The sequence below is a fragment of the Pocillopora verrucosa genome, chromosome 1 (genome assembly GCF_036669915.1).
Source record: "Pocillopora verrucosa isolate sample1 chromosome 1, ASM3666991v2, whole genome shotgun sequence".
Taxonomy (NCBI): Eukaryota; Metazoa; Cnidaria; class Anthozoa; order Scleractinia; family Pocilloporidae; genus Pocillopora; species Pocillopora verrucosa.
In genome coordinates this window covers 24,956,246-24,969,793 of record NC_089312.1, presented here as the reverse complement: position 1 = coordinate 24,969,793, position 13,548 = coordinate 24,956,246, and the positions used below count along the sequence as shown (strand labels likewise).

General features: G+C 37.0%; 1 protein-coding gene across 2 annotated transcripts; it reads left to right on the top strand.

Moving 5' to 3' along the window:
• The first annotated feature begins 5,018 nt into the window (after window positions 1–5,018).
• Window positions 5,019–13,177, top strand: LOC131796411 (phosphatidylethanolamine N-methyltransferase-like). 2 transcript variants are annotated; one of them, XM_059113989.2, is made up of 8 exons: window positions 5,019–5,335; window positions 7,950–8,024; window positions 9,201–9,311; window positions 9,803–9,918; window positions 10,176–10,321; window positions 10,879–10,990; window positions 11,468–11,542; window positions 11,847–13,177. In XM_059113989.2, exons 3-8 carry the CDS (start codon window positions 9,201–9,203, stop codon window positions 11,902–11,904), a joined length of 618 nt encoding a protein of 205 aa, XP_058969972.2. In that variant the 5' UTR covers window positions 5,019–5,335; window positions 7,950–8,024; the 3' UTR covers window positions 11,905–13,177. The 2 variants fall into 2 exon arrangements, with proteins under 2 accessions (XP_058969972.2, XP_058969971.2); XM_059113988.2 differs by lacking the exon at window positions 7,950–8,024 and having other exon boundaries at window positions 5,020–5,335.
• Window positions 13,178–13,548: the final 371 nt, after the last annotated feature.

Here is a 13,548-nt window from a genome sequence, read left to right as displayed (position 1 = left end):
TATCTTTTGTAGACAAGAAATCGGACAAAACGTTTTTTTTTCTTTGTAATAACCATTGTTCATTATATTTAGTTACATGAGGCATGTGATTATATTGGCCATTTGGGATTACTCTGCTTGGAAAGCGCGAAATTTTGAATCTGTTAATTAAAGAAACGTTTGAAAAATCCTGCATCGGTTTCTACTTCAATTAGCCACTTAGAGAGATGTTAACTTCAAACTTCACCAATAACGACTTCTACTGGTACCGGCTCGAGAGCATAAGTCAAGCGAGGGCAAATGATCACGATTTCCCAACTATTGGCTGTTGCAATCGTGCATACAAAGTTATTCAAATATTTACATTAAATCACATTGCGCTTGACAATTTGAACATTGACAAGTAGGTCGATGAACCTCCATTGTTTGTTTCTTTAAAGAAGACTGACATTTCGTTTTCGCACGGAACAATTGTGTGACATCCCATGCTGGATGTTTTAGTCTAAAGGTCATATAGAGATAATCAAACCGTCACTTTCTAAGCTTAGTACTCAAACTAACGTATTTTGCATTCAGTAGTTCTTGATATTTTTCGGTTTGCTTTAAATTGGTTGACCGAAGAAGGGAGAGTTGTCTAGACATCAAATGCAAGGCGCAAGCCGCGTAAGATTAATCGTGTGTTCTGACTTCTTGGACATCGAGCTTTCAAACCGATCTCTTAACCACCTGCAGTAGTTCTATGCTCTGATCAATAAATATACTGTGGCAAATTCGGAAAACAAAGGTGACACGTTGCAAGTTTCCTAACTCCTTCTCAGTTTAATTTTTTCGCTCAGGTATTTTGGCGCGAAGAAATCAAATGGTAGGTCATTTCTTTCAACAACAGTATGCATTTTAAAGAAAGAGAGGAAATTGACTTTATGAAGTAATAATATTTGTCAACATATCATTCAAAATGCGCGTCGTAGGTGAATTTAACATGTAAAGTTAGGCTTTTAATTTCAAGCGTGAATGAAATTTATTTCTGATACGCATCAGTGATAACACTTACATGGGTGACTGTGTTGCATTTGAATTTGGAAAATTAGCTAATAAACAATAGTCAAGTGAGTTGCTAAAAAACTCATAGAACTCGCAAAATACCGTCAGGTTTTTTCTCTGATTTACGACGCAGATTACTTTGATACAGAGTCGAAAACAAAGTCCATACCAAAGGAAAATGAATCTTTTTTATGTCTCTAATCTCATAGGATGCCTATCTGATCGCTAAAAACACTGACCGCGGCTTCATGTAATTTTATTGTTGATGGGGGTACCTGCAACAAAGTGGCGGCAACATTACGCAGTTATAAGCTAAGGAAAACAAGTTTTCTCGAACATGTGATCATTTGAGCGTGATCAACAGGTATTACATTGACGTTAGAAACAGCCCACCGTCCAGTTCAAGACACACGTGCATTCAGCTGGTGCTGCGTGCTGGGAACTTGAAATGAGCAGCGTTAGGCTTTATTTAATCCAAAGAGCAAACAAACGGAGAAACTTGCTATATAGTTTTCAAGTTGAATATACACAGATTTGTCTGTACAAATAATGTCTTATGGTTATTGCTTGGAAAACGTGAGCTCATAGAGGCGGAGATTTCAGCAAGAAATAAATCGCTCAAAGGGATTTAGCTTCATGTATTGTTAACAGCCAAATATAGATGCTCTATTATTCGCCTTAAATGATACCGAAGTGAAAAAAGTGATTCACTCAGCACAAGATGCGAGAACATAATCGAGTTATAAGCCAACATGACTTTCCACTTTCAGGTTTATTCTTCTTTTTAGTTGAGTTGGTTGGTCCTCGTTTATTCTTGGATTTCTACCATAACCTGAAATCCCTGTTTTTTCTCTTCAAAGGCGTTTTTGTACAGGATGTCGGCCTCCTAAACGAAAGAGTTCTTAATCAAACAGGATCAATGTGAAAAGCCACTCTCAAATGTTTGTGTGAATGCTTAAAAAACAAGATTCAAACAGTGTGAGAAAATGTTCAACACAAATAGACAACTCAAGCGACAGATGCCTCCAACAGGTCAGCAATTACAAAAGATAATTCGCTTATTAATTTTACTTTCAATTGCGAAACAAATACCGATGACGCACGTGCCCTTGTGCATTGAAAGAACAAGTGACCTTCATGCCGTATGTACATTTTAATTCATTTGTCTTTATTGTCAATAGTTTTTCATGTTCTTGATTTCTCAGTCTAGCTACGCGTGTGTTTTGCATAGTGAGGAGCGCGCCAAAAGGTTACCTGCTAAATGAGCAAGGTTACTTGCTTTCATGAACCATATTCCTTCATACTGGTTTTTTATATTAAATATTGTCTGAAAGGTATGACAGATCTCCCTGGTTTGAGGTTTAAAACAAGATTTTCTATCATGCAGTATTATATCATTGATGTTTATGCTAACGGCTGAAGAAAACAGAGAATTAGTCTCAATGTCAACTATGTCAACTAGATAAAAAGAATAGCAATATTCTCTCTTCGCCCAATTTCATATTATTTGACTTTTTTTCAGCCGATGGTTGTCTAAGGTTTAGCAAAACAAAGTGATACCTCAACAACTAAACCAAACTAAACGTTAACTAAACTGGTCCGCAGTTTCCGTATTAACATAACTTCGCCCTTCAAGTCTGGTAGCGAGCTGGTTCAGATATATTATAACGGAATCTAAACATTTGTGCTCAACAGTAATAAACAACTGACTTCTCAAGACCACGTCAGGTGCAACTTAAAATAACACAATTCAATTATTCAGTTTAATCTCTCTCATATAACCAATGCACATGTACGAGTAAATATAACCACCAGATGACTTTCTTTACAAACATTCCAATTCTTGATGGACCCTTTTGGTGTTTAGAGAACTTAGCAGGTTCTTACCAGTTTAATTACACGTGTGCTAAGCAGGGAACGGAGAGTGCCGAAATGAGGTTACCTGTTGTAGAACCGAGATCTCAAACTTTCCCACGCCTTAACTGGAACGGGTCATTGGGTATCACTGATGAGCTATCCCAATGTAAAGAAAATTGTTTTTGTCAATCAAGACAAGCGGATCAACTTAACTTTGATGACAGTAGGTTTTGTTAAATAATTAAAAATGGCCGTTAAAGCCATTTTGGAACAATGGTGGCAACAGCTTTAAAATACACGCGAGATATTTCAAAATTATTATACTAGCGGCAAATCTGAACCATCGACAAGGCTGAAGAAAAGACAAATCCTCCCCATGAGGGGGAGGGGGGGATGATACTGGTAAGATTCTTTTGATGCAAGTAGTAACGGCGGGGCGAACGGTGGCCAGTGGAGATGACTCTTGCCGCCTTGAAGCAAAGACTATTCATCATAAGTTTGCTATCGCCACTGTTTTCTTTAACATTGCTTTAAACTGGCTACATAAAAATGGCCAAATTTTTGTTGAAAAGGCCCGCCATTGTCGAAAAGATGCCAGGAAAACAGTGTTTAACGCTCACTCACGGTAAATTTGCTTCGAGGGGAGAGAGGCTCCTCGCAGTTTTAGTGACTCCCATGGCCTAAGGAAAGGGTAAACCCACTTTGTGCTACAGTTTCAGGGTAAACTTGTAATTTACCAAGTGCAAGATGCCAACTTGCTGGTTTAGTATTCTCTCAAATTTCTGGATTTCTGTGTTGGAATAACAGAGCTTGCCATCCCATGTGCCTACGTGTTTAATTCGTTGTATACCCAGGGATCTCACCTGATCCCCGCCTAAGGCTCTGTATTATTCTTATGATTCCCCCTCTCTAGTCCCCCCCTTTATACTCTGTTGGGGGCGACTGATCCCCCTCTGTTGCCCCCCAAAACCATGTACCTTCCCTCAAATCCCCTTGGCCCCAAGGCGATAAATAAAGACTGGTCCCCTGATGATATAGTAAAAGGGCAGATCCACTTTGTATTGCAGTGCCTCAGTACTATTGCCATTTACCAAGTGCCAGGTGCCGAAAAGTTGGTTAAGTATTCTCGCCAAGATTGCCGGATTGTACGTGCATAACTTGCCGGCGAAGATGGGCAGCTAAGGACTTGCGTGATTTTCGCTGCCTCCGATGCTTTCCAATCTCGTAGCCAGAGTCCCTCTACTTTTAACCCTAAAAGAGGTAGGACGAAGAGAGATCTAGGAACGAGCTTGGCTTCTTCCGCTTGATCTTAGCCTGCACGGCAAGTGCAATTTTAGCGAGCGAGCTTTCTAGTCTTTTCTTTTCGTGAGGCAGCAGAAGGCTGGGGCGAGAGAGAAATTTGTACTAAGGGGGTGAGTGATGGTCAAAGGGAAGGAGAGGGGAGGGGATGGGGCAATAGAAATTAAGGAGAAAATGGTAGAAAATCTCTAACATAAGTCAAAATTAAACTGCCAAAAGCTAATTCAGATGGTAACAGTTGATTTTTACCTGATTCCTTTTCTCTTCCGTGACGGACTAAGCTGGGTCAAAAGATTTGCTCGCCGTCCGATACATTTGCGCTTTATTGTTCGTATTGTTAAGACAATTGTTCATCTTCAAGAAAGAATGAACAGATAGCTTATGTCTTGATACTCCGAAGAATAAAATTTGAATAAACCAGGTTTTTTCGCAGATATAAATTGGTAAGTTGCATTGGATTTTTGGTCTTGTTAAAACCCTACGTACAACAGTGGGCATTCCGTCGCAGTCACGCAATGAGGATTGCTTAATTCGTCAATGCCCCAAGTGTGGAACAACTGCCCATATTCGGTTCATTTTCCCCTAAAAATGATATCCTCAGAGGCTTTCCGAAAATCGCCCTTCTTGCCACAAGCTAAAACGCGTAATAAAACTAGTGACCGTCACTAATGGTAGAAGTTGCTTTCTTCTTGGTCACACAACACATTTGAAAGCAGCCCTGGCTCAAGACACGTGCACAGTGAGTGTTTCAGACAGTGTTTTTAACCACGTGATCAATTTGAACCAATGAACGAAGAGAAAAATTATCGCGTAAAATTTCATGGCACCGGACTTTCACACAATTGGATGCAATTTCCTGTACTTTCCCGGGAGCTGAGTTATGCATCTGTTCCTTTTAGTATAGTCGAATCTAAGTGCTCGAATTGATAGCCGAAGAAGCCTCCAGACACCCTTGCATCTAAGGCAAATTTCAACAATCGTTTGCAGCCGCCATATAACTCAAAGTCAGCTCCCACTTGGCCAATCAGGCTTCTAGAGGAAAAGCAGAGAGGAACTTGTGACGAGTCCGTAGAAGGCCTGTCGATAACTGTGTTTTCTGCTTATGGCTGATAGTTCACTCTCGTGTTGCGAAATCTTCTACAATTTGAATCTTACCAAGGTTAGTTATCCTCTAAATGGCACTGGACGGCTCTGAGTTATTTAATTCTTGTAGTCTCCACTGTAATCTCCAGTGTTACGTGTAGTCATTTAAGAAGCTTGTTTTTCAAAACATTCTCAACCTAAGCTTTGTTTAACTAATCCTTAGTTCAAATCATTGTGTTAACCCTTTAACCCCTAACAGTGACTGGCATCTATTTTCTCCTTACAAGATCACCCCTGATTAAAACATTAAGGTCATGAGAATAAGGGAAATGATCAACAAAAAAAGAAGCTGTTGATTGTTAAACACATTCTCCTTTTCAGAACCTTAACCCTTTAACCCCTAAGAGTGATTAGCATCTAATTTCTCCTTACAATATCACCCCCAAATAAAGGGAATGGTCACCAACTAGAGAAGCTCTGGATTATGAAACAAATTCTCCTCATCCACACCTTTAGAAATGTATAGGGAACAGTATGGAGAATATGCATACTGATGTTAGGGTGGAAAGGGTTAAGAAATGTATAGGGGAAGTGTGGAGAATCATATGCACACTGATGTTGGGGTGTAAAGCGTTAATGAGAATAGACTATGAAGACTACAATTATTTATTCAGGGCTTTATACACCATTATTTCCCCTGAGCAGAAGCTTATAATCCTGAGTTTAGGTCATAAACTTCTTCCCAGAGTTAATTCCTGAGGTAATATCTGTATCTTTAACACTTTAACTCCAAGAGGTACATACATACATACATACATTCTTTATTTGATAAGTAGGTTGTGTGAAAGGCAGCCAAAGGGCTGATGTGGACCTACTATACTAAATATTAAGAATTACATATATATAAAAATTGCAATAATAACTTAGAACTACTATATACAAATAAAATGGTGTTCACTAAGACTAACATATAAATCTAAAAGTAAATGAAATGGTCCTTTCTGTTGGCAACTACTGTTGCCTCTTTCTCAAATGAAAAATTGTCAATAGTCTTAACATGTTTACGTAAAATTTGTTTAAAAGAATAAAAACTTTCAGGTACTTTAACTAATCTATTTACAAAATTCCAAATAACAGGACCTCTGTATCGTAGGGAGTTCCTGCCGGTCTCTGATCTAAATCTAATGACATTAAATTGGTTAGGAACACGAGAAGATCTAGAAGAAACTCTTTTAGAAAACAGTTCACATATCGACTGGGTCGTTGTTCCAAAATATACTTTGTGCAAGAGAAACAGTACAGATTTTTTATAGAAGTAAGAGATGGGCAGCCAGTCGGATTTCATGAGACATGTGTCATCTGCCATCGTTGAGTCGAGGTTATTCACAATACGAGCTGCTCTTGCATGAATATGGTTTAGAGAGTTCAGTGCGGAAGGAGAACAATTTCCCCATACCGAAATTCCATACGTTACACTGGGGATAATTGTTTTAAAGTATATTTCCTCGAGAACCTTCTTCGGAAGGATTCTCATTCTCTTCAACGCTCCAACCTTCTGCGTAAAAGATTTCTTCACTGAGTCAATGTGCACAGACCATGTCAGCTTATTGTCAATTTTAACTCCAAGACAAGTGGTGTAATTAACCAGGTCGATATGGCCAGTGTTAAAGTGGAGGGGAGGTATAGGCCCAACAAAAGAGGTTTTACTTAGTATCATTGCTTCAGTTTTAATTGGGTGGATGGTTAGCTGATTCTTAATGCTCCACAGGAGAACTTGCTCCAATGATTTATTTAGTGACAACATAACCTGGTCAACATTTGGTCCAATACAGTAAACTGTAGTGTCATCTGCATACATGTATAGATCTCCCGAGTCGATGTGGTCAGGGAGATCATTAACATATATGGTGTAGAGCCGGGGGCCAAGAAGCGAGCCTTGAGGGACTAGGTGATTAAAACATAACTTTATCCTATAATATTCATACATTATCCAGCAAGCAGCTAATGACAATACTTAAACTTATCAAGCAGAAGTTGTTATCTTGATCTAACACCAAATTCTAGAGATACTTTACAAGGAAATGCGTGGCCATTAGAGGAGAGGATAAACAATCAGATCATGAGAGTTGAAGGGTTAATATGAGCTCGTAAGGTTACTGACAACAAAATGTGGTCAAAATTTTCCAAATTTTGTCACTCTTTAGTTGACAAAGTAGTTAAGTTTAATTTGCTTTAAAAAAAATTTTGTGAAGTCCTGAAAAGAGATACTGCTGAAAGATTGTTTTAGGGGAACCTGTACCAAGGAGTGAAAGGTGTCATAATTGGAAAGGCCTCCAGCAGAGTATTAACATTTGCTGCAGGCTTTCATCTGGGATCTTGATTTTCCGTATTTTGTTTACAAACTGTCTTGTGCTGCACAACAAAAGGGAATTTCAAGCACATTTCGTAGAATATTGAGAAATAAGAGTCTTCATCAAACGGCCAAAGAGAGATAGTTGCAAACAAAAGAAATTGAAATTAAGTTTTTTTCCCTTGCTTGCTTTGCCCACTTTTCCTTCTTCTTTTCCTGATGAATTTTGGATTTTGTTTAATTTGTGTTCCTTGTTTGCAATATCACCATCCCTTGAATTTCAATGGAGGTCTTTGTCATGAGACTTGCTAGGTAGTTCAATCTTGCATTTCATTGGTAGGTGGCATCCTCACTTTAACACTTACTTGATTGAGGAGCAAAAATTGTGAACTTGTTTGGAGGCCAAAAACTTGAGGTTTGTTTTTATGCAAGGTACCTCTACTTAAACAAATTAATAGGGTACGTAGATTTGTTGGATTTTTATGAACATTTTCCAGAACGTTTGTCAGATATTAATGCACCAAACTGTTTGAGGCTTTAACTAAATGTGAATTATTCCTTTCGTAATGTCCAGGAGTATGGTAATATATGCCCTACTTCAAAATAGATTTTCTCAGGAACCATTAGGAATATCAAAAAAAGACTCGCACTTTGTTGGGTTATTATCTGCTGAATGATACTGTCCATTTTGTTTTGAGGTCTGTGGTAACATGGAGGCTGGAAATTCAGTAAACCAAACACTGTCAGTGTTGTGTGCAAAAGTTTGCACACACTAACCAAAACAAAAACTGTGAACAATTTTGTTATTTCAGAATCTACATCTTATAAGCTTTACAGTGATATCTAGTTTTCTATGGTTTCTTTAAAAGTAGCTTGCACTTGAAAATTTTTCCAGAAGGCACCGTATTTTGTTTACAGTAACCTTAACAAAGCAGAAAGAATGTCTATGGTCCACGATATAGTGTAACACTACTTAGATTATTTCAGTCCTCTGTGCAAGTTTGCACTCCTGCTATAGTCAGAGTTATCATCAAACACAACTTAAATTATTTCAGGGTAATTTAGTCTCATCAACTGAGTTGATAACATAAATTGGCCATTGTAAATAGTTAAAAGGGTGACATTTCAAGCATTAGCCCTTCATCAGAGCGATTGGGAGGGCTAACGCTCGAAACTTTAGCCTTTTAACTCTTTACGGTGGCCAATTTAAGTTTTCAACTCAGTTGTTAACATTGAATTACCTGCAAACCCTTTCACTCCCAGATGTGATTAACAAGTAACTTCTCTCTACAATATCCATGCACCATCCAGCAATATGAATAAGGCAAAAGTCATTATCTTGATCTAACATCAAATTCTTGTAACTTATTGACAAGGAAATATCTAGCAGTTACAGGGGAGAATTAACAATCAGATCTTGGGAGTAAAGGGTTAAAGTATAGACTCAAGTTTAGGTAACAGCATGGTATTTTAATTAAAGGCTGTTCACTACTTAATAGACAGATCAATTTTATAGTGTATCCTTTATTTCTGGACTCAGTCAGCCAGTTATGCTGTGCAAATTTTTAATTGCCCTTTTTTTTTCTTTCAGATGGTTAAGCCACTTGCTGAAGCAGCCACTGATTTTCCAATTTTCTGGAGAAACTCAAATCTTTGGTTTGCAGCTTTTTGCATTATGTTTAATCCTTTCTTCTGGAATGTTGTGAGTTTGTTTTTGCTTCTCTTTGGGCAAGTGCTATAGATACCCATTGGTATCAATAATTGCTTGGCTTGTCTTGTAGCAGCCCTGACATAATGTTAGAATACTCTTTATCTTTCATTGCTTTTCCTCACTTTTTAGCACTTAGTGACAGCTATGAGTATTCAATATCTTGTGACACTGAAAACTATTCAATATTTGTGTAATACTTTCAGAGTTAACAAAATCGGCAAAATTTACTGATGGATCAATACTTGAAATCACCTAAATTTGAAAGAAAATGAAATCTTATCTCAAATTTGTGAAATTTTATTATCAGAAATTGCTTGCTTTTGATTACATGTACTTTTAAGATGAATTTTGAAAGTAATCATTTATCTGTGCCAACAAGAGAGTACCCATTTTAATCCTGATACCTTCAAGTTAAATTTGAAAAGAGTGTTTTTGCTCAGATGTGACAATTTTCAACTTCTCTGTGCTTAATTCACATGCAGGTAGCACGGTGGGAATACAGAACGCATGCAATCACACATTGGTTTGGTTCAGCTGAGAGAGGCTGCTACGCACTTGCTGTTGTTATTTGTCTTTTGGGATTATTTAGAGATTACCGGTAATCATCTCTCTAATCATGCTGTCATTAATTTCAATGTACAGACCTTGGATTACTAGCCATTTTACACTGCAAAGCTTCCTTGTTCAAATGAGTAACTTTAAAGTACTGTTATGGTTACTTAGCTGTTTTGTATGAGTTTGTAATTTGTAGTTTTTGAGATATTTTTACTGTATGGGAAAAATGATAATCATAGTTTTGATTGAAAACGGAAATCTAGGAAACTGTTTAAGGTGACTTTGAATGGTGTTTTACAGATTTGAAGAGGCCATCTCTGGCCAGCCTATTGCATTAGCCATGTGCACTGAGAATGTTCGTGTTTGTGGCACTCTTCTTATCGTGGTTGGAACAGTTCTTGTCCTTAGCAGTACATGGTCACTGGGGATTGTAGGAACATTTCTAGGTTCAGTTATTAGATTTCTATGATCTGTTCTAGTGATTTAATTATATCTCCTAGTCAGTACAGTATGTGCACTATAATTGATCAATGTACATAGTGAACTGTACTCCAGTGTATGGCCTGCTAAATTCAAAATCTTCTCCCTCTTTTTGATTCCAGAGATATGATAAATATCTTGCTATGAATGTAAACTTGTTTCACAGTCCACACCTTAAGTTACAGAAACCTCAATTTTTCTGCTCTGATTTAAATGTATGGTTTGGGCTGTATCTTAAAATAAGGACCTTGAACCCCATTTGTAAGAGGTACTTATTAAATATCAGTTTGCATTATAGCAAATCTCACTCTTAATGCGCAAATAGTAGCCTAAGATTTTGCATGGCCTAACTTTTACCTCAGAGGTACTGGTTAAGTTCTCCTACCAACAGTGTTTTGTGCCTTCTGTAGATAAGCATCATATTGAATAATTTATTTCTGAAAAAATTTACCCCAAAAGGAATTGAGAAGAACTTTGTATCTTTTGCAATTTTTGTTAAATGTACAAATTTATTTCTTTGCAGGGGATTATTTTGGTCTTTTGTTGAACAAGAAAGTCACACATTTTCCATTCAATGTCATGAACAACCCAATGTACTGGGGATCAACTTTGAACTTCTTGGGATATTCATTAAGGTAAAAATTGTATAGACATAAATACTGATATCCTGGAAAACCAATCACAATATTAATTTCTTGATTCACTCAATTGGGTGGACTCCCTCTTCATGACTATGTTATTAATCCTGTAACTCTTAGCACCTTATCTTAATCAAGCCTCTAACTCCTATTCAGATCCTTAAGGAGTAGTGGAGAGATTTTGCTCTTACTTCTTGATATCACCCTCTGATAAGTTGGCCAAAGTTTTGCATGGTGATTACACCATTCACTGGTCACTTTTTCCTATTCCAAATGAATTCAGCAATTTCAACTTTTTTTTAATTAAAGAAAGCAGTTCTGATTTTGTAGATGTGTGTAACATTAGGTTTTCTCTGATACATCTTTTTTTCACCTTTACCTTAATATTTGTTATTTTGATGTTGGGATAAATTTTACTTTGATTTGTTTTAACATGTGAAAGATTATTAAATGTTTTCTTCTGTTTTTTGATAGACAGTGCAGCCCAGCAGGTGTACTCTTAACTACGCTAGTTGCCATTTGTTACAAGATAGCTTTATTATTTGAGGGGTATGTCCGTTTGTCAGTAGACACAAATCTAACAGTGAATTGGTGGTGTAACTCAACATCCAGATTACATATTTAAATTTAACTTGTAATTTAACTGTATGGTCTGGGAGTGAGTCATAGTTTGGTCCATTGGTAAACTTGATATGGGTGGAAGCGCAGAGCTTCAACTTGGTTTCCAGACCAACCCCCTTTTTCTTTCCCCGTCCCCCCTCCCCCTCCCCTCTCACACACACACAGATATACATTGTGATTGACTTCAAGGCCTAGTTTTCATTGATGAGACATAAAATGATTTTTTTTTCAGACCTTTCACTGAGAACATTTATGCAGAAAAGAAATTGAGAGAAGAAAAGGAGGAGTGAAAATGGATAAATTATGATAATTTATTTTGATCCCACTATGTTATTTTAATGTTTATTTACGAACTAGAAAGTAAAGCAGACATTTGTATGGATGTCAGCATAAATATAAAATTATTGCTATGTTTTGGTAAAGTTAAGAGGACAAAGTAATTTTGTACCCACTGAAGGTTTTAAACAAGACCCCTAAAGAGATTGTGTAGGGACTACTTTTAGGTTAGACCTATAAATGGTTTACAAGTAACACTAACCAAGAGAGTTGGTGGAAATTGAAAGAAAAATTATTAGTAAAATAATATTCCTCACACTGATGTGTATGCTGATAGAACTTGCATTTGTTGAATGTGCAACTCTTTTCATTGCAAAAATGACACTCAGTCTGGTAATCTGAAATTATGGTTCATAGTCAGAGATGATTATCTACCTCAAAGGGACTTATTGCTGTAATTTCTTTGTATGATCTTTTCTAAGTAGAAGTGCAAGGCCAAGCTAAACTTTGCAAGATGATTAAATACATGATCTTATTTAGATGTTTGTATAAAATAATGTGCTGTGTGGCTAATGTCCAGAATCTGGTATTTATTATCTTTAATTTTGACCTTGTTGTGGGAAATATTTCCAGTTACATCTGTGTGGATAGTTTGGAGTTTAATTATTTTTTCATGGAATCACATTTTTGAATTTCTGAGTACATTATTTAGCATTGCTCATTAATATGTGAGTTCGTAGAATGTTGGGTATGAAAGTTGTGCTCAATATCCAGGTCCAATCTGTAGTTTTGTAAAGACTTCATTGTTTACAGTGATTAAAGAAAGTTAATTTTTACTTTAGTGAATGAGGTTATCAGTTAAATTTATGCAAACCATTAAGGTCAGAAAGAATCAAAACTGTGTTGTTCCATTAAAACTTCCATGGCTTGACCCTGACTTTTATCCCCCTGAGCAGAGCACTTGAGAAGAGAAATGCATGCTTTGCATTGTGTTGTAATTTTAGTGAGTTTTAGGACAGGAGAAGAAAGATGAGGAAAACTGCAGGTGGTGTTTTTCTTGTTTCTTATGTGTTCTTAAAAAATCCAACAACACTGCATGCTTGGTGTCTAAATGTAACTGAGCTGCACACTGGAACGGCAGAAATTATCATAGAATACAACTTTTGTTTTATTAAGCTGGATTTTCTAACTCATCACTTTGTCTGAATTAACTGTATCATGTTATCATGAAGTTGTACATGAAAAAGAAACAGATGAATAAAGTCTGAATGAGAATTTTATATTGAATATGTGGGCTTAATGAAATTGTCACAAATATGGCTCTAAAATTTGGGCTTTGCACAATTTTCTTTTCCTAGTTTGTTTTGTTTTGTTTTATTTTTTTGGGGGGTTGGGGTTGGATCATTTTTTCAACTCAAACCCACATACAGTTGAAAGTCAGATAAAGTAGACTTCCTGATAGACGGGGTTAGATCCAGAATTTCAGGAAAAGAAGTCTGAAAAAGGCACCTGTGATGATGACTCCATCCATACTCATGTCTCCTTTGCAGCCGTTTCTTTGAATGTGGCCACTGATACTTCCTTTTTGGGGAGGAGAGGGAGAGGAAGAATTGTTTCTTGAATACTCACACAGTAGACCAGTGAGAACACAGCAGTAG